Source organism: Diadema antillarum, unplaced genomic scaffold (genome assembly GCF_040938485.1).
Source record: "Diadema antillarum isolate AM-2024a unplaced genomic scaffold, OU_Dant_1.0 seq00000550_RagTag, whole genome shotgun sequence".
NCBI lineage: Eukaryota > Metazoa > Echinodermata > Echinoidea > Diadematoida > Diadematidae > Diadema > Diadema antillarum.
The window spans coordinates 2,836,575-2,860,927 of record NW_027271495.1 but is presented as its reverse complement, the minus strand read 5'-3'; the positions used below and the strand labels follow the sequence as shown (position 1 = coordinate 2,860,927).

At 38.3% G+C, this 24,353-nt stretch overlaps 1 protein-coding gene across 1 annotated transcript; it reads right to left on the bottom strand.

Moving 5' to 3' along the window:
• Positions 1–1,711: 1,711 nt before the first annotated feature.
• Positions 1,712–24,314, bottom strand: LOC139734899 (telomerase protein component 1-like). The gene is made up of 24 exons (XM_071645678.1): positions 24,087–24,314; positions 23,543–23,611; positions 22,639–22,745; positions 21,558–21,691; positions 20,751–20,881; positions 19,766–19,861; positions 19,256–19,348; positions 18,302–18,495; positions 17,581–17,692; positions 16,756–16,863; positions 16,162–16,335; positions 14,400–14,587; positions 13,188–13,366; positions 12,517–12,682; positions 11,441–11,540; positions 10,254–10,382; positions 9,528–9,652; positions 8,667–8,791; positions 7,961–8,010; positions 6,887–6,958; positions 4,543–4,689; positions 3,607–3,687; positions 2,390–2,548; positions 1,712–1,852 (listed from the first exon to the last, which is right to left on the bottom strand). Exons 1-24 carry the CDS (start codon positions 24,312–24,314, stop codon positions 1,712–1,714), a joined length of 3,108 nt encoding a protein of 1,035 aa, XP_071501779.1.
• Between the last annotated feature and the right edge of the window lie 39 nt (positions 24,315–24,353).

The following is a 24,353-nucleotide window of genomic DNA, read 5'->3' as shown; positions in this document are numbered from 1 at the left end:
GAAAACCACGAAAAAGATTGTGATTCCCTATAGAGAAGTACATTAAAAACAGATTGGCATGAAAATACAAAACTTTTAATGACAAAGAAATGCATAACGAATAATGTCATTGGAAAGAGACTACACTTTGCTATTTCTGTATTTTCTATGAATGCAGCGCAGCTTACTCAAAGGGGAAAATCAAACGGTTCTTTGTGGAATGCTAAACCAAAAATCTTGCTCTACCTAAGATAGTGCTTGTGTTCTTATCATAGAGTAAAGGGCGTTTTCAACCTACTCAGATGATGAATAATGAAATATTCCAATAAGCACGCACAATGATATCATATTATTAGATCTATATCTATATACATGTATTATATATATATATATATATATATATATATATATATATATATATATACATCAGCCACAACACAGCTAAAGCAAGACGTCTGCCAACCAATTAACTATTCGTTCTACGATAAATTTATTTGTATCTATTGCTGCTTGCCATTGCTTAATTTTTCCGCTAGATATTATATGCCACACATACACGCACATGTCTACTTCGCTGTCCTCTGTCTTTTCATGTTTTTTAATCACAAAATATATTTTCGATTGTTCCGTTGAAATCACATCCAATCCAATTATGTCAATTTCTGATTATTCCATACCTTATCACTTGATCTATGTCCAATATTTTAAAATCCCACGCAGCTCCATTTATGTTTATTTCTTTTGTGCTTCGTGTATGCGTACAGACAGATAAAGCTGATCGAAGAAGACGTGACTTGTGTTAAAAGCTGCTACAAATCTGGTATCCTGAGACATCCTTTGCAATAATTTATCACACCTGTAAGATGACAGATGATAACACGGCATATATATAAACTCCTCAAAAAAGTTCTGCAAGTCCAATTTGACGTATCATATTTCTCTCAAAACTATATCATTTCATTCAAGATAAGTTATCTGGCTTTCCTATGACATCACATTTCAATGAAATAATATAGTTTTGAGAAAAATATGATACGTCAACTTGTACTTGCAGAACTTTTATTGAGGAGTTTATATATATATATATATATATATAGGCCTATATATATGTATGTATTAATAAGATCTACCCAGTACAAATTTTCTTGTGCTTGTTGTTTTAAACTATATATCATAATATTATACATTGAAATACAATGTCTAGTATATACTTCCCACAAGGCTCAGAGCTCTTTAATATGAAATGAGAAAAGAATACTTTCTACTTTCAACACAATTAGGAATTGAAAATGAAAGTGATAATGAACAAGGTGAAATGTGTCATTTATACATCACAATATTATATTCAGGTGGGCGAAAATAACATTTATAGGCCTACACATGGTAAAGAACTAGAGAGTGGATTTGAAATAAATGCATTTTCAAAGATTCTTTTAGAAGGATTTACAGTTACAGATTGTCTAATGATTAAGGAAAGAATACTTCTTTCTGAGAAGGTTCTATAAGTAGTTATAGATTCTGGGTTACATGATTAAACATTTAACGCCAAACCGGCAACTTCAGAAGTGTATTCGAGTTAACAGACCCAGGAGTTACACATGAATAATGGTGTAAACCTAGATTCCACATTATTTTGTCCCACTGTACGCAGTGTCTTTATTAGCGGATCACGGACGGCGTCACGAGAAGTTGAGAAGACAAGCCCCTGGGTGCGTTTCGTCGGTCGGACGTGCTACCTTTCGTCGGTGACATTGCTTCCGTTCACTCGATTTTGTTCTTCTTGTTGTCGCTTTAGTAAGGCGACCTGCCTTAACCTTGGATCTTGCAGCGTGTTGTACGCACGTTGCGTGCGCGGGTGATGCTTGCCAAATACCTGTTGTATAGGACAATATTGTATGGCAAAGAGGCATAAGCATTTTGAGAAAAAAAAAACAAGAGTTATAAGACATGCAAGAACTCTACCTTCCTGAACTGCATAAGCTGATATACATTCCTTTTAATGGAGTATTTGGTTATTTCCTAGGACTTTCTGAGAGTTTGTGCTAATTATCCAATTAATCCAGTTCAATGCAAGACAGGAAGGTATGTGTTCTACCCATTGTTTGGAATCAGTGGTAACCCTTTACTTGAAAAGCACATTAATATCATAGTTCAATTAGGTTTTCCGCCAGTAAAGTATGTAAACGTGTTCATGAAAACAGTCATTTACACTAACTTTGGAAACAGTCACACAGTTTCTTTGTATATTTATATAAGTTTAAAAGCAATATCGGTCCTTTAGTGAGTGTGTGCATGTGTGTGTGTGTGTTACGGGGGGGGGGGGGGATGCTCTTTGTTAGGGTGGTCCAGGGACAAGGCTCGATTCTGCAACTTTGTTAAGCTATACATTCAAAGTTTTCTCCGATCGTACCATTTCGCACACGTCCCTCCACTTCAAGAAGTATTCGTAACTCAAGTCGGTCCTGTTTCTAGACTCGTTGCAGATGCCAATGTTGAGGTAGCACCGGCTGGTCAGTACGCTGTACTCGCCGTTAGCCTGCAGCGACAGGTCGAGTGCCCGGTAGAAGAGCTGGGAGAAGCACAGATGCATGGCTATTATACAACTAGCGGGACGATACCTACTCCAATATCAAATTAACCCTTGTGTGTCACATTAACATCTTGTCCATAGATATGTGTGTGAAATTTGTGCATGATTTGATTTGATTCGTCGGAGGCAGGTGATCCTCAATTCTTGTCCAGTACGGTGTTACATCATTTCACAAAGGTGTCTTACACACTTTTCCCCTCTTGAACCAATGGTGTAAGGGACACGTCCTGATTTCACAAAGGTGTCTTACACACTTTTCCCCTCTTGAACCAATGGTGTAAGGGACACGTCCTGGCAGTACACAAGGACACTAGTAGTGGTAATGGCAGATCCTATGGAGAACTGACAATTAAACTGAACAGGTTGTACATGGGGCTACACACTATACAGTACCTACATGACCTAGACGCAAGAATTGGAAAGGGTGGAGGACAATCCCGTATATCATTCCACAAAGATTGCTACTATTACATACTGCCCATTACCCCAATCTCTACGGGATTTTCAAAATACCATCATTAGACTTTGGAAAAGACCCATGTGGGTTCAAATAACTGTAACCATGATTATATATATTCACTAAATGGTTTTGAAGAGCAGAATACACAAAAAGCACGAGGTATATTATTTTACACTGGACCACACACATGTTTTTCCCCTTTTCTTTTCCTATACTAGTTTTATAATTCCTTCAATATAATATTGATCTTCCGTGGTCGTCGCGATTTCTGCAATGTCATGATTACCATCACCACCAGTTTTATTATCGTCATACACATTTTTCATAACTTGAATAACATCCTAAGTCTTCTTTCTCCTTTGTCCACTGTATAATGGGTTTGTTTTTAATCGTTGTGTTCTCAGCATGCATGCATGCCCTGCAATAGAAATAAGTATGCTAGTGTTGCATTGTAATCTTCCAAACAAACAAGCAAAATAAATGCTAAACAGAAAATCTAAAAAGATCAGAATCTATATCAGTTTTTTAAGTCGAGGGGGAGGAATCTCAGAATGTTACAAACACATTGACTGCATACCTCCAGCTGCTCATCACTTCCACGCAGTTCAAGCACGGCTTTCGTCATAATACAATCGGCCATTTCACTGACGTTACCAAGCTGTATGCAAATGAAAATAGGAGGGTAACATTAGGATCTGACTTGAAACACTATGCAATGCTGTCTTTCTTTTATGGCTGCTTTTTTTCTCTTCGATTTGTAATCTTCATTCAGAAATATTTATATTTATGGCCTTGATGGCAAAAAACAAACAAACAGGTGGCTGGATTGTAGTCGGTTTTAGTGCCCGCTTCCTGTACAGCAAATTCATTTCGAAAGAGCTGTCTTCTTTTCACTAAACGTCTGTCAACGGTGATGAGCCTCGAAGATCTCATACATTTCATGGCGGGACTTATTATTTCAAAATTGAAGAGTATATAAGGGTTATTGTAAATTCATTTACATTGAAATCATGCATTCCTTTCATAACCCGTTAGCAGTGATGCCAGTGAAAATTTACAGTTTTTATTTCGTTATGTTATGTTTTGTATTGTTTTGTATTGTTTTGTTTTGTTTTGTTTTGTTTTGTTTTTGTCTCAATTTTAGACATTTTGATCACCCCAATTTTTATTAGGGGAGAAAGCTTGACGGGCAATAACACTTACCTGTTTTCTTACACTGTGCATACAATATGATTTTCACACTGTTCTTTTCCCGTTTATCATTTTACTAAGAAAGTTGTGGGAATAAATGTTATGACATGGATATTGTGTATATTGTGTGTATGATAAACACATTACATACACATGTTATACACACATACACAAATCATTAGAAAGTTTGACTTTCTTTTATTCCATGTCCATGTAAAAACCAAATAAACACCAAACGTGTCAGCGAGCTGGGTCAAAATCAGGCCATTCAAGGGTCTTATGCATTGGACGATGAGGGAAGTGACAGATTTGCCGGCCTTACCGACTGGAAGATCTGGTACGCTCTTTCGGCCGCGGCTTGTCCCTCCTCCCGAAGCTCCTCCGGGGTTTTCCCTTCCATGTGAGTCTCCATCTCCCACATCTTTTGCAGATTAAAGGCCAAGTGAATCAGGATCTTGCCAAGGTTGTACTACGGAAACACAAGGCGAAAATCGCGGAACAATGTGTAAGCCGCTCATTGTGTCGTTGTTTATGTTATTTAATATTCAGTTTCGACATCAAGGATAATAATAATTATGATAATAAAGGACATTTATATTGCGCAGCTATTATACTCTACTGCTCATTACAAAATAACGTACATCATTCAAACATTACTTCAAGAGATAAGCACAAAAGTGCACCAAGCAGTTTTGATGTTCTCGGTTCGGAGATTAAGTTATGATCAAGAAGAAGAAGGAAGCGAGAGCGAATTGTGGATAATTTTGCTTCAACAACGGAAAGAAATACTGTACGATGCTATCAAATAACATGAATAGGCTTGGACAAGTGGAATTGATCTTAAATGTTTTGATTCCCTAACATTGACATTGCTTCCTTGTGAAGATGTGGTTACAGCAATCACGACCAAAGCAAGTCTGCCAAACTGAGCATCTTTGTTATGTCCTGCAGAAAACAAAACTCCCTGAAGGATATTCTCAATGCCTTTCACTCTTGTTCTGTCATAAGTTACGTATATAGTCCACAAATTACGTATTTCTTGCTGAGTTGTTTGTTTTTAATGCTTACGCATTAAATGATTGTTGTTGTTGTTGTTGTTGCTGTTGTTTTTCGTTTACTTTGGTTGGACACCTTCGAAAAACAACGATTTGCTATCCAAATATACAAAGTACATAGACTGTAATACTGTGCACTTTAACATTCCGGTCACGTCTCTACGCCTGAGACTATGAATACCAATTTGTTTATTTGTTTGTTCAACGAACTGGTAACATGTAAATTAAAAATCTCTAAAGTATACATGAAAGGCGTTCGTTGTAAGTTCCTCAACACCAATTGACTGAAAATTATTCAAGTTTTAATGAGAATATGAAAAAAAAAGTTCATATTACATTTTTTGTTGTTGTTATCTTAAAAGATCTATAAGAAGATAAATATTGCATCAGTATAACCCAGAGTCCTTGCTTCACATTGATACCTAACTATTTGCCTGCCACGTTTTGCCACTTTGAAAACTGGATTCTGTGTCCTATGTTTATAATATGATTCAGTGTGTATAGCCGTGTGATTCTTCGAAAATGGACACTGCCCAGTGATAGTACATGTTATTACGTTATTATACAAATGATGCACAGGACAGAGTGGATCGGTGAGAACTGGATGCGCGAGTTTAACTTTGGAACTGTTTAAACACACGAGCGCAGCGAGTGGATTTTAGACTGTTCCAAAGTTAAACGAGAGCATCCAATTCTCACTGATCCACGAAATAGTCCTGTGTGTCATTTGTGTTATAAAATGGGCCCGTAAATTCATGAAATACAACCATTTTCCCCATCATGCGTCCGGTACACCTACAACACTCATGCAAGACTTGAGCCATGCGTATGATTTTACCGGACGCATGGCTCAGTGTGGATCAGTAAAAATCAATGCATGAGAATTGACCAATCAGACTGCAGAGATTCTAATTTCATAACTGATTTTGACACGCTCTGAAATCATTCTGGTCATCTATGTGTTAGTTTCCTGAAGTAATGTATCGGCAATTCTGAATGGTTATTGGAACGGCTTTCATTATGATCATAAAAGGCTGTTTTTCTCATTACCACGAATGTTCTGTAGTATAAGAATACCAGAGGGTGGTACTCTAAACTTTGTACGGATATTCTTAAAGGTATTAGCCCACATTTGTAAACCTGCAGCAATTGGTCTCATATTTAGCATGGAGTTTGGGTATGATTGCAGTAACACCTGTGCAAAATTTCGTTCCAATTAGTCCATTACTTTCATAAAAATGAATGAAAATGCACCGTATGCATGCTCGCTAGCTCCGGTCCACGTACGTACTACATGCACGCGATACATGTGTAAGTTACATGTACGTAGCTAGCCCGCGCTCGTAATCCGATTTTGGGTCGGGTTGACCCGATTTGAAAATTGATTTTAAAACGATGATTTTCTCTCTTTTATCGAATGGTATGGACAAAGAGTAACAGGTGAGCTATGTTACTGTTATAACTTGTACTTGAAGTCATATTGGACCTGTTTTATGCAGTTTTGATTTTCGTGGGTTTGCAAATGTGGGCTAGTACCTTTAAAGGACGTTACGCATTAATTATGTTCGATGGCGACCAGGGCTTTTGCTCGGCCCGATTTTTAGTTCTTACTTTATGCTTGTCCCCTTCCAGCGTCTCACGAATAGCGATAGACTCCCTAGCAAATCTGATGAGTGGCATGCACTGAGACCTGATCACGCTGGCTCGCTGGTATTGCTGCGTCTTCACAACCTGTGAGAAAGAAGGATGTGCAAAGGATGCTGTGCATGATTGGCACATCTCATTTCTCTATGATTCAACTGCTTTCTGGGCCATGTCGCAGAATATTCAATGTTTTCATTTCTTACAAGGCAAAATATATAAAAACTGTACATACTGTATGTATATAACTATATGTCTATGTTATCCATGTTATTGTTACAAATAATTATTCAGATAAAAGGAGCAGACCAAAATAACGATAATCAAATATTAATATAATTACATAAAAATTGTGATGATAGTAAAACAAACCTAACTATGATAACGGTGATAGGCATTCAAGGAAGGATGACATTCAATAACATTCTTTTGAATGAATTTAGATGTAAAATATAGTTTTATGATATTTTATAAAGCACAGTAATCCTTACGATGATAATAAAGATATGAGTATACTAATACTTATGATTATGCTAAAAAACAAACAAACAAAAACTATAGGACAGTATATATGGGATATCCTTTCGCAGAAGGAAACTAAAAATGTCGCTATGGCGACTGATATGCCTCCGCCATAATGCATGATTCTCCTAATATGTTCAGTTTAAAAAATCTGAGCTGCATGGTCCTAAATGCTATCAGAATATCTGATAAGGTGTAAAAAATGAGCTGTGAAAATATTCTGCTTCAAACTTATCATTTAGTACTTCAAAGAAGTAAAAATTTGAAATCACCGCCATACACTACTGTGCTATTATTCTCGGACCGAGAATAAATGCAATTATCATAGATATCTTCATAGTTAATGTGTTACTTTCATTATTTTTGCATTCTTGTGTCATCCATCTGAACATAATTAGACTGGTCAGGCAGCTCAGTTTTAGAATTTTTAAATCGATCAAACACAATGTTAATCAGTGGCTTTCATGGGTCTAACATCTGTAATATTATAAAAATATTTTATTTGTGTTATATCGTAAGGACCTTTGTGACCTTTGACCTTTGACCCCAAAATACCAGTGAATATTTGTCTTGTCATACTCTACCCTCACACCAAAAAATACTGTACCAAAAGTTTTTTTTCACAAAATAACCTTTGACCTTTGACCTTTGACCCCGTGACCCTAAAATCCAAAGGAAGTATTATCCCCTCAGGATATACCCTCATACCAAGTTTGATGTAAAACCACCACACGGTTCTTGAGATACCGACAAAAACAAAACGGGACGGACGTACGGACAGACGGACGGACGGACGGACGGACGTACGGACGACCCTAAAACATAATGCCTCCGGCCACTTCGTTGGCGGAGGCATAAAAACGACACGCACACAAAAGACTGAACCCGGTTGTTTTCTCAACAGGGTATTATGACTTGTAATAATTCTAGATCATCAAATATGTATCAAATTCACCTTCGTCTGATAACTTTGTGTGCCTTGATATGCAAAGCTACTGATTACGCTCTACCTGCTTCATTAAGATACTACCCAAACTGCTGCCATTCACAGCCGACAAATGCAGAAAATATCTGTCATCGTCAAAATTTTTATCAGTAGGTGTCGCCATGAAGGGCGAAGTTAGGTTATAACGGTTCAAAGGAATGAACTATGTGAGAAACGTGATAATTTTGCTAGATTTGGCCCTCGCCAACAGATAAGACTTAGAAAGAAGGCAAGGTACCTGATCGTAGATGACTGTTCCCAGGTGGTAGTATTCGACCATTTTCTCCTTCCGATTTCCCCTCGATTCCTCGAGATTCAAGCACTTTTGTAAGAACTGCATTGCTTCGTTATGGCGGCCTGACTGCGTGCTGTGAGAAATAATGATTATGGGAAACGTGCTCTTACATCTATTAATTTAACGATTAAGGTATTTTAATGATCATATATTTCTTAGTTTTAATTTACATATCTTGATATGATTATTAGTACGATTTGTTCGTTCATATTTCTTTTTTTTTTCACAAAGAAATTTATTCACTCACCAACATTCAGGTAAACGTAAATGTCACATTATAATGTTGACGTGCGATGTTTAAATTTCAAAGTGTCAAAAAATGTTCATTTTATATGCACTTAGTGATTTGTAAACATAAAGATGTATTCCTTCATCGGCCAAAATTAAATTTCAAAGTTACCTCGCTGTCTCCTCAGACGTCATCAATCGTCTTATACACATCAAGATAAATTTTTTTTTTTTTTTTTTAAGACAGTTATGAAATTTGCTTATACAGACAACATTCATTGAATCATTGGCACTTAGTACAAAGTTTTGCGCTTGCTGGAAGCACGATTTTAGTCATGGCAGGCTGTGCAAGACTGCTCGTATACACCCTATTTGCATTTCTGTATACGGTCTGTACCAGACCCTTACGATTTGTTTGCATATCTAATGGCTCACCTAATCCGAGAGTCTTCCGAAAAGACCAACTCACACATTTAGAGCGGATATTTAAACACTCCGTTTCAACCGGAATATGCTTTATTAGCATTGCCTAGCTTTTACTTGGGCTTCAAAAAATACCTTGTTTGTCATTTTATACTCACGCGATTCTACTGATCTGTTCGACATGCTTTATAAAGATTTCCATGTCCATGTCTAACTCTGCTTCTTGAGAGAGAATATTTCCGTAGTGCTCGAGCATCACATCTTGCCAATTCTCTCCGAATCCCTGGATAAAAATTAATGATAGCGAGCAGTAGAATATTCACATGCAACGATTCAGCAAGATTAACAAATGAAAAGAAATTACGATTCAGACTGCAATCCAGGTTCTCGTCCCCAAACGATTTGTATGTCCAAAGCCTCACACTTTGCGGCACTGACGTTTGCATTGCAGGATGGGATTAGAAATGGTTTCACATAACCTTTCTTTTATCTATATCAGGTATTCTGTATCGGGCAAACTAATGATAATGTTTTCTCCATGATGTTTCCATGACAGACATTAAATCATGACGCAGATTAGTTATTCATCGAAGTACAGGAAAAGATCAGTTCGCTAGGTTGTTCGAATTTGAGGTACATCTTAATAACAAATAAGCTTGTTCCTGACATCTACAACGCCTGCCTTAGGATCGCCAGGCTTAGGGATAAGTTCCGAATGCAGACTGGATTCCAGATATTGCCTAGTGGCAATATGTATATAGGTGGATATACATATCACCACTATAGATCTGCTATTATGCTATACATTGTAGGTCGCCATGTTGAGAATGGTTCTAATTTGAGTATACATAGCAAAATTGCTTATTTCATGATTTCTAGCTTACCTCTCGCCAGTACTTCAGTAAGAAGACACTGTACTCTTCATGGAAGAGCTGCTCAAAGACAGTCCAATCGGTCAAGACCTTGATTAGACTCTCTTGATCACCGATCTGGAGGAGATGGCTTGGTAGCTCCTGGTATGGGTAAGATAGGCGTAACCATGGTGATAAGGACAATGTTATGAATAGGCGTAAATACCATCAAAGGTATTCTTCGTCTTAACTCTCGCTTTGACCGTTGTAACTACGTATAGATAAACACCATTATCCCAGGAATTGTCACTGTTTTTACATACTTGCTATAATGCCTTATTAAACGAATCATGATGTCAGTACTATCACAGCATAGATATCGTCACTGAAGACACCATAAACATCCTCTTCATTTTGCTTATTTCGTTCATGTTGATAAATGTGATTGAAATATACAATAATACACCAATTAAATTCATATAGGATCAGCACATTCGCTCACTTCATTTTCATACACATCAGCATGGATGGCAAAATTGAGAAACAGCAGATAAAATTGACGGATAACTTCATGATTATTTCGACTGTGTGCAAATGTCATGGGTCTCAAATAGGCTCTTTATAGTGACAATGTTTGTGGTTTATAAATCGGAAATCCCCGTTAATAATGGAGTTTCTGGGTTTTTTTTCTTTTTCTTGCATCGCCGAAAAGCATCGAGTGGATATTATGCAAAATCCTAATGCCAAAAGTCACAGTTGAATCAAAGGTAGCAGATTTTAGTCAATGATGACAAGCAACTCCATGGCCAGAGTGTGTTTGTCTGCCATGTGGAATTCAAAGGTCAAGCCGCAACTACCAAAAAAAAAAAAAATCAATCAAACCATTGGAGCATATTATGAACTATAACCCGGAGTATTTCGATTATTTAAAGATGGTGTCACTAGTCAATTAAAAACGGCAACCTCCTTCTCATATTTTTGTTTCGCTTTGGTATTGAGAAGAGGTATTGCTTAATTTATAAAGGGAATTTGTCCCTTCAGATTTTCTCTTCTTCAATAATCATTGCCAGATCCTACATGCCTCTGGTGTCTCTCTCTCTCTCTCTCTCTCTCTCTCTCTCACACACACACACACACCCGCACACACACAATTAAATTAAATCTCACTTATCCTTCCTCATCTCATTTCTCTCTTCGTATCCCCTCCTTTTGTGGTTTACCTCTATTTTCCTTTCCAGCGAATTTGTTTGCATGAAGAATTTTGCCAGTTTGGTGTGCCACCATTGCTTGCATTTGTCCTTGTCCGCTCCACTGAAATACCTGCATTTTAAAGGATAGAAGAACATCGACATCTCTCTATGTATTTCTCTCTTTCTCTCTTTTGACTATTTGTATTTCCTACAACATTATCTTACCCACTGGTAGCGTCCAACTATTGAATAGCAATGGGCGTAGTTGTCACAACAATGGACCTTTTATTTTTTTAAGTGATTGAGTGTAATGAATTTACTATACGTGGCCACTAAAGAAGTCCTTGAGTGCTTATGAACAAGCAAACTGCAAGGAATCTGACACTGCAGCTCTAGGTAGTCTCGAAGGTCTAGGTAATGATATGAAAGTGCTTGACCCGGGACAAAACCGTAGCTGGTAGCGGATTCGAACCAGGGACCTCATTATTTCGGATCTGTGATTCTATCCATTGTTTCAAGGGCATGCCTGAGAAGAACATAATGTAAAGAGCAACTAGAAAAACACATCCTTAAAAAAGAAAATCCTCCAGTATCAGTTCCAGATGTCTTCACAACAAAGATTATATTGCTTCTTATCAGTCACGAATTCCCTCAGACGGACTGAACAACGTAATGTATCAATATCGTTTTCTACAATGGTTTCCATGGACGTCATTGAGTACTGGCCAATATTACGTGAGTTTGCTTTCTAACAAATTGTCATCCTACCATGGATATGATATATATTCTATGCATACGTAATCAGAATTATACACTTGTAGCCTACATTTTTGTATTGGTGGCTGTAATCATAAAAAAAAGAATGACAAAGATATAATAACAATAACATTATTGTAAGCATTATCTTCAGCAGTTTATCGTAGTATTGTTGTGCTTATCATTACTGCCATTATGAATATCATACATTATTTTCCTCCTAATAACACTTGTCACTGCTATCACAATCGTCGTCATCATCGTCATCGTCATCATCATCATCATCTTCATTATCGTTATCATTATCATCGAAACAGTCGTTGTCTTCATCTCCATCCATTCCAACTCACATCCTGCGCACAGCTTTGCTCACGGCGCGATGGTAGAAGTCAAGCCGACCTTCCCCGCTTTCTCCGAAAGGACGAATAAAGGGCTTTAGGGCGCGGTACACGACCGCCCACTTCGCGGCTGGCAGAGTTCCTATCTCTCGACTCGATTTCTCTTTCGTCGACAAGTCTGCAGGATTTACAACATAAAACTCGATGAAAGCTTAAACACATGATTAAAATTATCATCATCACTCATACGACGCTCTCGGCACGCGCAAACATACACACGCACACAGACATATTTTTAGGCTATAGTTCGGTGCATCTGCACATAGTCGATAAAATATTACGATTGAAATGTTAATATTTAAGTTTTTCACAACAGAAACTTATCATAATTGTCACTCAATAAGGTGACTGATCTTCATTTATTTTTTCTTCATGTTATTTTTTGTTGTTCCTCATTCTATTCTTTAATTTCTAGACTGAATCTGATCTTAGATGAAACGATAACTAAAAATTCAGCATTTTTTTTTCTGCATGCAACATGTTACAGTTCAGTCAATTTGTACGCAATGTGAAAAGCATTTTGAGGTGACATCCCTGACACGGCCGATGCGAGAAGTACTATCCCGACCTCTCACAGGGGGTGGTCTTAACTCCGAGCAGAAGTCTATAAAGAGCTGACAAACCTTTCATGGCTTCACTAACGTCACCGCTTGGCATGGTGAGGTTATCTTCGTCCCCTAGGATAGACAGGAGCTCTGTCTCCAGGAGACCAGTCACGGAACATTCCAGGAGACACAGGGTGGCCACCAGGAGCTTACCACCATTCTCCTCCTCGAATCGCTGGAAGACCTGCATCAGAAGACTGAAAAAGGAAGAAGGAAGTCTGTGTAGATGGGTGTGGTCTGTAAATTGAAGCACGTTATGGCATCGTGGATAAGGTTCTAAGCTCTTAAATAAGGAATCCTGGAGCCGAATCCTACTAGATGTCCATCAACATCCTTCGGTAAAGTGTTTTGTCCGTTCGACCCAGTAATGCTGAGGAAGAGCTGCGGAAAGTTTGGGGTCCTCGGCTGAAACCAAAGAGTCCTATAGGTCTTTGAAGGTTGTTGTAATTTCGTTTGTTTGTTTATTAATTTTGTTTCTCAGATGTAAACCATTATACTTCTTTTCTTGCACCCGAAGTTTGCTTTTTCTCTAATATCATACAAGTGTAGGAATGCAGCCCCTTCACTTTGCAAACATGCCCGGTCCCATATCGTAATACCAAGGCTTTTTGCTAGCCCTTGAGAGCCCATAAACTTGTAACTACACTCTGAGGACTTTGGGTATCTATGTGCTAGCTATAAGCCACACATTACACACACTCAGTTTCTCATGTTTTCACAAAAGAGTGATATCGGCTGTAGCTGCAAATGCTAATGACTCAAGGCGGTGATCTTTTCACCTCACTAATATTTTCTTCTAATTAGGTGATGCGACAACATACATTAATCACGAAATAAAAGACTGTTTTCGGTCAATTAACAAATGATTATGAATCATTAGGCCTATATACATTCATATCGTAATATTTGTACAAGAATCATTTTCAATAACCATGTTTTTTGTCCGCATGATTCCGCCACGGTTATAGTACCTTATTCAATATCATATACATATTTTTTCAGAATTAATGTCGAAAACCCAAAGATGATCTCAAGTAGATATAAATGTAATGACATAGAGCAACGAAAGTATCATTCGTATTTTACATTATCCTAATTAAACTTGACCAATCCTGTTTGTTTGAAATTTGCCTTAAATTAACATTGATTGAATGAACCTGTTCTTGAATTGAGAGCTATTTCTCCCTGCGAAAGGACCCGATAACCGAAGGTATAGGGTTCGAAACTCACTCGAAGAGCCCGTCCTTTAAGGTGTTGATTTTGTCTGTAAGCTTCTCGAAGTGGCCGTACACTCTGAGCTCCTCACAGGCCACCGACAACCAAAGAGGATTCTGCGAAGATTCCTTGGCCAGTAGGGTTGCCATCTGGGCCTCGTCTAGCTTCTTGTTATATCGGCCGAGCATTTCCGTGACGATGCTCTGGCAAAGGAAGGTAGAGGGAAGATTGAATTTATCATCTGTCGAAAATCCACTGTACATCATCTCAAGCACTAACTCGCTTTGTCTCTTCACCCCTTCCATCTCTCTTTCTTTCCATCTAAGCCTATCTCTGTCCTTATTACTCATCAGTAACACGCCACAAAATGTGCGCGCACACTTGAGTTGTTACTTTCATACCTCAGGAGAGCAGTTAAAGTATTAAGCAGAAAAATGTTTAAAATATGACTTCCATAACGTTTTAATAAGAATGCGCTGCACCTATGTCAACCACAATATATGCATGACAAAGTGAAATGTTGCAAATGAGACGATATGCAAACCGTAGAACTATGATTTATTGTTGCATATTTTCTAGAGAATTATCAAATTCACTCTCCCGCCAAGGAGGTTCAAGACATAGAGTTTCAACTGTCTATAACTATTCAAACAGCCGTCAGTTTATCAAGGATGTACAATAGAATACCACGGGTGCATTTGTGAATTTAATGATAGGGATTTGATGCTGCCAACTTATCTCTGATTTGGGTCTTTAGGGTCTTTTGGGGTCAAGGGGTCTTGGGGTACGTCTGGGGTCTTGGGGTACGTCTTGGGGCCTTGTGGTCTTGAGGTCTCTTGTGGTCTTGGGGTCTTTGAGTCTTGGGTCTTTGGGTATCGGGGTCTTTGAGTCTTGGGTCTTTGGGTATCGGGGTCCTGAGGTCTTGGGTCAAAGGCCCAAGAAAAAATATTCAGAACGCCAATTACATTATCAATTCACTGTGTAAGAGGCACATTTTTAAATCCACTATCACAGAAATGGATGGCTCAATAAAAAGAAAGATCCTGCCCAGAATTGTACGTTGTGACAGGCAGCTGCTGATTCTTTATGCTCTCAGATTTAACGTGGTTCACTACATCGGGACATTTTGCATATATATTTTCATATATGAAAGATAAATTGCTTGTTGTTCCAAACACTACGAAATTATGGGGGGGGGGGGGTCGTTAGTTCGCTTGAGCTGGACCTTGCCTCTGTTGAAATTAATTGCCTCAAGCTATCCGTTTATTTCGAATGCTGACTGCTCTAAATTTGCCCTCAAGACTCAAATAATTAAAACTGCTTGACATGCCCAGTCGAGTAAATCTGATTTACTTCGTAAAAGCCTTTGCGCAATTCCTGTCCGCGCTTCCTACATGTTATTATTATGTTTCGATCATCTTTTGTAGTAAAAAGAAAATATCAATGGCGAAAATCAATAATTACCATCATTCAGGAATATTAATCTTCCTTGAAGAATGCAGGTCATTCTGCAATGGGACATGAATGATTGTTCTATCTGTGAGATAGATCCAGTTTGGCACATATTTCATATGTTTGAGTGACGTCATCAAACACGGGTTTAAAGGGAATACGACTGCTGAGACTCCATCTCTTGAACCTCTTCTACGCACTTATACGACAGAAAAGGTAGCTGTGGTACTATGTGCTGCACAATATACCCTTTGCACAGCAGCCCAAACACACAGATGCCTGCATATCCAAATAATATTTCGTATCAAACATGATGTTCTCTAACCTTTCTGGTTTCCATCACAAGCGGCGTGACAGGAATTTCGATAGGATTAACAGTCCTCTCGTGAAGCTCCCGATGAGGGGGTGTGTCATCTATCATGGACAAGACAACCCGAATTTGTGGAGCCACTCGTAGAGGGAGCCAGGACAAAAGCGACTGAGACAGGTCTTCATCGAACTGTGGTAGAACACGACGTAACAACAACAAAGGAGACAAGACGTACATTAACACAGTTGGTAATTAGTGCATAATTTCAATAAAAAAGAATGAGTTCATTTTGCAATTTATTATTATTATTATTTCATTATTATTACTATTGTTATTATTATTATTGTTGTTATTATTATTATCATTATTATCATTATTATTGTTATTGTTATTATTATTATTTGCTTTGTCCGAATAATTCTAGCGCTTGGATATTTTTTTTTCCGTTCAATCACTAATTTCCGTATATGGAGATACAACTGCATAATTTTATGCAAGAGATCGCCATAATGAAAAAATATCGCAGAGATGAAACAAAGACGGACAACAAACTTTAAAAGAACACAGTCATTTTTTTCCAATATTCCTCTTTCTCTCTCCATGTATTACCTGGTTGAGGGCGTCTATCACAATGATGGTCGGCTGCGTTTTGGCATTGGATAAGACACTGCACATCAGCTGACACGTGTTCTCCAGAGTGACGGGCATCGTAGACTCCTATAGAACAATAGAAATTGATATTAAAGACACTTTTTAGACATTTTGGAGAGGCAAAAATCTCGTAACAAACTGGTTTGATGACAAATATAAGAATTTTATGCTGTAAAACATGACTAAGTTAAGCATCTCAGGATAAGAAAACACACAACCACCATGACCACACACACTTTTTTTTTTTCAAATGAAGTACCATGCAAATTGAAGTCAAATGTCTCAATCAATAAGTATAATTTTGTTGGCTCGGTGAGTAATAAAGTTCTATCGATTATGATCTACTATCAAAGATACTGTTCTATGATGACAACGTTGTATTTAATAGGCACAGTGGATGAGATGTTTATATGAAAATAATGAGAATTTGGAGAGAAAAGAAATCTCTTATTTCCTGGCTAAGATTTTACCATTAAGAAAGTAGAAGATGTTTCACTAGTATTGCTCATAAACATCTCCTGAAATTTCATAGAAATTAGAAATTACTACTACAAGCTTTTATAAACTTCTGCATTTAATGTTCCCAAACTTCTGCGTCCAGTCAGGTCTATTACCATAGCGAAAGGAAAAACAAAAACAACATGCGTGTGTAATCTCTTGTCAGAATTAGATTTTCGATCGGGGACCTACTGTAGAGTGTTGTTAACTAATAAGTGATGAGATAGCAATGCGTAGGCCGTTGTTATCGGAGAATAGACGAAAGCCGGAAAGTGTTTTACTCACATTGACCAGGCTGAGTTCCTTCAGTAATCTCTTCAGGCACATCTCCAGGTCGGTCGAACCCGGGACTGCCCCAACGAAATGGTAGAAGACGTGCCATCCCTTCTCTCCACCCCTGATAAAAGATGTTGTCATGCCGGCAGTAATACAGATATTTCAATAACGTTGGCAGCATTTGCATTCTACAGCAACTACAGATTTGTGTGCATGCCCAACCTCCTCAATCTATCTGAGCCAAAGGTGTTACCCGTTTTTACGGAAACATGTTTGTCATTCCTAAACAAAATCAGCCAGCATTAAGCTTAGTAAACCATGACTACCCTCTGGGGAACAGTGGCAACAACGCCGAGGCTATAGCCTGGATAAAGAAGAATATGATTTTTGGAAGGGCGCGACACTAATATTTTTCTCGTTCGTGCCACTAAACATATTTCAATGTGATACTTTATTGTCTCAAAATAAAAGAAAATGTAAAATTTCATTTTGAATTTTAGGTACCCGATCGGACCACCAAAGGATAGTTTTTTTTTCGGAAATTTGGTGGCCAGACATCTATTCTCAGTAGCCCTGGGCCACCGGAACACTGCTAATATCGTTATCGGGTTTTTTTTTTTTTTTTTTTGCTACGAAGTACGTCGAGTCTCTTTTATGTATATCATGCGTAAGTAAGTTCTCTCTACAGAGCATTAATCTGTGCCATTTAGACAGCAGCAACTATTCTTACCCTGGTATGCGATTGTTGAGGGTCATGGTTTGCGCGACATCCCCGACCCTAGCCATGATGGATGTCTTCCCCGTCCCGGCCCCGCCGGAGAGCACCAGGGGCGCGCCTGTCCCCTCCTGCAGGATGTACGATTGGATCTCCTCAAAGATGGTCACACGACCCAGCACCATTGGACTTCTGCTCTTCAGAAATGACTAGAAAGAAACACGACGGATAGAAATATCTTACTGAATAGTAACAATAACAGAACTTTGATCCCTCTCGCAATTCGTAATTGTTGTTAGTACTATAGATGCTATCACACCTAGCATCTTATTTCAGTATTTTCCTCTTTTTTCCCTTGTATTCTTGTTCTCTTCTCATACATGCACCTGACCAAATATTATTTTTGATGGTTCCATGACATTTGCTCCGGCGACAACTGCTCCCACAAAATATTTGCACTCTAATCCACACATAAAACTTATCCACAAACATAGCCCCATCCCTAATCCTAATCCTCACATCAGGCTAAACCTACAACCCTATCACAACCCTAACCCTATCGGAGCAACTGTCGCAGGAGCAAAAATGTCATGTCACCATCTTTGATAACATTATCACTATATAGGACAATAATCATCATTATTACTAACAGGATTAATATTTTACTGTCCTAAAAGTATTGTCATTATAGTCGTCTCTATTGTTACAATGTACAACTCGAGGAGAGTCTTGCTTTGTGAAAATGTGGTTAAAGGAGTTCGGCTTTGAAATCATTCAGTTGGAACTCGTGAGCAGGTTTACACGCCATGAGGATGATAGAGTTCATTTTTGTTGGTTATGATTCGTGGAGATGCTGCAACATGCTTAGTACTGTAATTCTATTCCTAGCCTAAAACACCGTGCGCAATGTATCATTGTTTCAAGAGGCTTCAAACTTGTTTCCAAACATTCATGTCCATCCTTCCTCACCTCATGGGCTTCTTTGGTCTGTTGGAATGGATCCATCGTGACCTCAGTCAGGGGATACTGGTAACCGATTCTTTCCTTAAAGAAGTCAAAAACCTGGTTCCAGAGAAATCAAGACCACAGAGAAAGACATCAAATACGATAATGCCGAACACACGTGAACACTTTCAGCTATGTACTTCTGTGATGATGTTGTGAAATGTATCCATTGCTGTCTCTAAAATCAAATTAAAGATGTCAATTGCTTTACAGCATCACATCCAGAAGAAAATCATAATTTATATCAACTTCATAAGGTCTATTAATTAATTTGCTGTTCTTTGCGACTGAACTGTTCGGTATCTGAACTGATCATGAAATCGAGCGGATGTCATGCAGATTTTTTTTTTAATCGTTCAAACTTTTGCAGATGGGTATACAAGAATAATCTTCTTTCTATAGTCAATGCAATGTTTAAAAAAGCTTGCCGTTAGTCACGCAGATAACAAAATGTGTTTTTCCTGATTTACTCACAAGTTTTGAGAAGGATTCCTGAAGTCCACTGAACATGATCTTGCCGTCTCCGTCCACGCCAGCAAACTCACAGTCATACCAATGAACCCGAGAACCCTGTCAGTATGAAAACACAACCCATGTACGATTGGAAAGGTGGTTATAGGGCACATCTAGGTGACGGATTGGTAAATAGATACAGATTGAGATCCCTGGGCAGATAAACAGTGTGATGGGAACATTGATGGATAGACAAACAGAGAGAGGAAAAGGTACTTTAGGAATAAAGTAGTTATTGATAAAAGTTTTGTAGGCTTCTATGATTATTATGTTGTCATTAATGGGAAAGCGAAAATGACGCCTATTCAAATAGATTACATTATTGTAGGGAGGGGGGGGGGCGTTGTAAGAAAGCTGTGAGAACAATCCATTGCAAATCCCCCAAAATCAGTTATGTGAAGTCTTGCAATTGATGCAGTTAGCTTACTTCTTGCAACAGAAAGTCGCAGTTGATTGCAACTTGGGTTCGATCTATCAACTGAAGATCTTCAATTGATATTCGCTATCGTTTGCACCTCGACGTTCTTGCAAATCCATGAGGCATGAGTCATTACAAAATGACGTCACTGTTCAAGTGCATCTTCAACCTTACGGGATATCACATACAAGAAAGCTGTCGTTCATTTAAAAAGTATATATGAGCTTTTTTTTTCTAACGAACAAACTGATAATTCATTCTTCTTTTTCCCAATGTCATTCCAAAAATTTCCAAAAACGCATTATCAATCAATAACAATTTACGTGGATAATTGAGTCTTAACTTTTATTGAAATGCGTGGTAACGGGAAGTACTTTTTCCCTCTGGCAACTGTATAGATGGATGAGAGTGTCCTGTGAAATATTAAGATTCAACAGTGACGCGCGGTACCTGCTCCAAAGCATGAAGAGATTTGTGAATGGTAGTGATAGTGAAGATACGTGTACCACGCGTCATAACATTATTTACCAGTCTAGCACGCAGCATGTTCTTCAGCATGTCGAGTTTGTGGCTGGCTATTGGGTTCGCGTCGATGAAGTCGTCCTTGTGAGCAGCCGGTAGTGAGTCGATAAACTTCGTACTCCGAATCATAAAGATGGCTTTGTAGGAGGAAAAAGATGGGGGAACACACACACAGCGTGATTAGATAAAAAAAAAACAGATTTTTTTTTTTTTTCACTCACGATTCTAATCGTATCTTATACAACAAAACGGGGAGAGGCATTATAATGCTTTACGTGTATAGTCAGAACCTTTAAGAAATTTAGTTCACGGAAGAAGTTTCAATTTTTGAGTATCGATTATTGTAATCTTGACAACGCAATGAAAGGAATCGACCTAGACTGACTTTCTCTTGTATATATTTCATTATACCAAAGATATTCTCACATGAAATATATTTCAGCCTTAATGTCTTGTGAACCAGGGCATTATATTAACATGCAATTATATGCTACCTGTGCTTTTGTTCATAATCAATATTTGATATAAAACAAAATTAAAAAAATGGACGGACAGCAGTAGGTCTAATTTACTTGCTTTTGTCCACATTGGAACGGCACAGAGAGAACAAGCACATCACTTGATTATTACTACTTGTTTTGAAAAATTTATTATCAGGCGAAGAGAGTTTTCATGTGATACAACCTATCAAACGTCCTCAAGAGTGATAGCTCTTTCTTACGGCTTGTGCTCGTCTCATTCAAGCCTCTTCTGTAAAAACACAAAGAGTATTGATACAATTTTAACTAATCATATACAAAGGCATCATCTCACAATTGGGGTTGTCAATCCGGTAGGCGCCGTGCATAATTTCCATCTCAGTAACGGATAGTCCGTGCACCCAGCGGTATTCCTGAACCAGAGACTGAGGTACGTCTTGGTGAGTGGGGATCCAACCAGCCCGTTCGCTGCACGGAGGAGAGGTCGAATCAAGGAGCAATAAAAGCAAACTTGATAACACTTTAACGGAGAGGCATAGAAAGGTGGATATAATAAGTGGAAAAGAAGGTGATACTTGAGAAGGGCAAGGAAGCTGGGTGCAGAATAATAATATGATTGTGTATGGCAAAGAATTAAAGTTGCTTTCAAGCTGATATGGGTCCTACATTTTCTAATTACAAAACGTTTCATGTTCGTGGCCAGATTTGTATTGGTCTCTTATGAGAAAGAGAAGTCGGTCTCTTTTTTGGGGGATGTGCTACCATGATAAGGAACAACGTCTGTACACGATGTCTCATTTCTGAGGCAGTTGTGCCAGACGTCAAACTGGTAGAGCTGAACAGTATAATGACCGAGGTAATGTCAGGGGCAAAGTTGTCGGTGGTAAAACACTGTCTTTGGCAATGGTGTTAGAGTTATAATGTTACGGGTATTATGTACCCTTAATAAAGGTACAAATAAATAGCAGGGGTTAAAACAATATCTTGATTGGTATCTATGTCCAAGTTCCTATTACTTCATATACATCGGACGTTTTTACACCAAATCAATTTCATCACAGAGATAAAGTCTGTAAAAAAGAAAACAGAAAAAAAGAATGCATTATAAGCCCAAATGCAACCTGGCTAATACCTTCCTTAGAAGGCACGTAATCAAACTCCTAGTTATCAATATCACCTTTTGTCATTTTGTTGTTATTAATGTAAAGAAAGAAAGAAGAGTGAAAGATTGTCATTTTCTTTAACGATGATTCCTGTTCCTTTTACCACTGACTGTTCTACCTGGCTCCCTGTCCCCCTGGAAGGAAGCACTATCGTTTCGGGACCAGCGAGATAAAAGAGCATAATATGATTCCACAAAGTGTTTTTTTTTTTCATATACCTCAGTGGGATCTTATGCTTTAATTCTCAAATACCTGGTGAGGTTCAGGAAGAATGGCATGATGTTGTCGTCATAGCAACGATCGATCTCTCCGAGGCACGCCCTTAGAGTGTCAGCGCTTGTTGTATCCTTGGGAATGCCCTGTGAGTGTGAGTCATGGGAGGATTGTGTTATATACACTTATATCAAAATTAGTGTTAAAAGTATGGTGTAATTCTGTGATCACCAACAAGATATCTACCAACATTCGATACCATTCCGTCTTTACCGACTTTACCACAAAGATGTTGATGTTAGGGAAAATCATTTTCGTTGAAAACTTTGATATGTACATGTATATGATTACAGTCTGCGACTTTGGCTTTTTATCCTCGGTAATTTATACCGTAAAGGAAAGAGGGGCAAGGTTTTACGCTAATGGTGTTACATTAAAGCCAGAGGAGCCTTTCACGCATTGGTCAAGATTATCTTTACTAAAAAAAAAAAATTGCGGTCAAGCAAACAGCAAATAATAGTTAAGTTTCATTAAGGTAGGAAAAAAACATAAGAAGGTTGTGGGATACTTCAGATTCAAACGTTTTCATTTAACAGTGATAATAATTAGACATAATCATAATGGATGCAAATTAAAAAAAAGATGATGACTCCATCACTTCAATACACAAATAATCATATTTGAAACTATGCTAAAGATGTCATAACTGGTAAATTAAGCAACAGTCACTCCCCTTCAATAATTAGCCATCACAGTAAGTTTCGAACGTTTGAGTTTACATAAAAGAAGAATTTAAGAGAAGAATTATTGTGTGTCAACGAATGGGTGACCAGCGACGTGATGATGATGTCATAACCGCATCTACGTTTGATATGAAGATTTACAATGATTTGCATACAGGGCATGATGTCTACATTATAAAAACCAATGAAGTAATTCATACCCATCTGAGATCGCACTCCACAAGGTGTAGACGTCGCTTCTCGCACCATTGACGCAGATCTGGGAAAACCTGGTCACGGAGTCAAAAGATTGGTATAGACATACATCAGTCAATAATACACACACATTAGTCTGATATTAGCATTTTATTTGATTATGCTCCAGTTATAGAGAGAAAAAAATAGCATGCTGTACGTTTGAACTCTGTATTGTTGCTTGTTCTGTCATGTTTCGTATTTGTTTTCCTGTCGATTTTCTGCACTTTATCATAATGTTTTCGTTGGCTATTGTTGTTGTCTCAATGTATATTTCTAATATAGGCATCGTCTCACTCGAGGCTGTATAATCCTCATAGAATTATCCCTTTCGATGATCAAGAACTCAAGGCGAAGTAAAAACAAAAACGAAAACAAAAATATCTCAATTACACTCACTGCTTCCTTGTCCTAAAACAACACAAGAGGAACAGCAAGAACAACAACAGATAAAACACCGGTGTCAATGGCGATGAGCTCAACGCCAACGACGTCGAGTCGACAAGTCACCTCTTTGACGAGGACCTCGCGCTCTGCGTGGAAATCCTTGAAGGTGGAAGAAACGAAGATGCGAATGGTCTTCCAGCCTGATCTCCTGATCACCAGCTGCCGGTCAGGGCCGCTTTTTGTCTTGTCCATGAGCGTCTTGGACACCTTCTGCCACGTTTCTTCCACGATGTATTTGTACTGCGAAGAGGACGAGGGTACGTCGAGTGAGGTTGACGAACCGCAGCCCATGCTATGTGGTGCCAAGCTCAAGAGACCTATACACGGCGC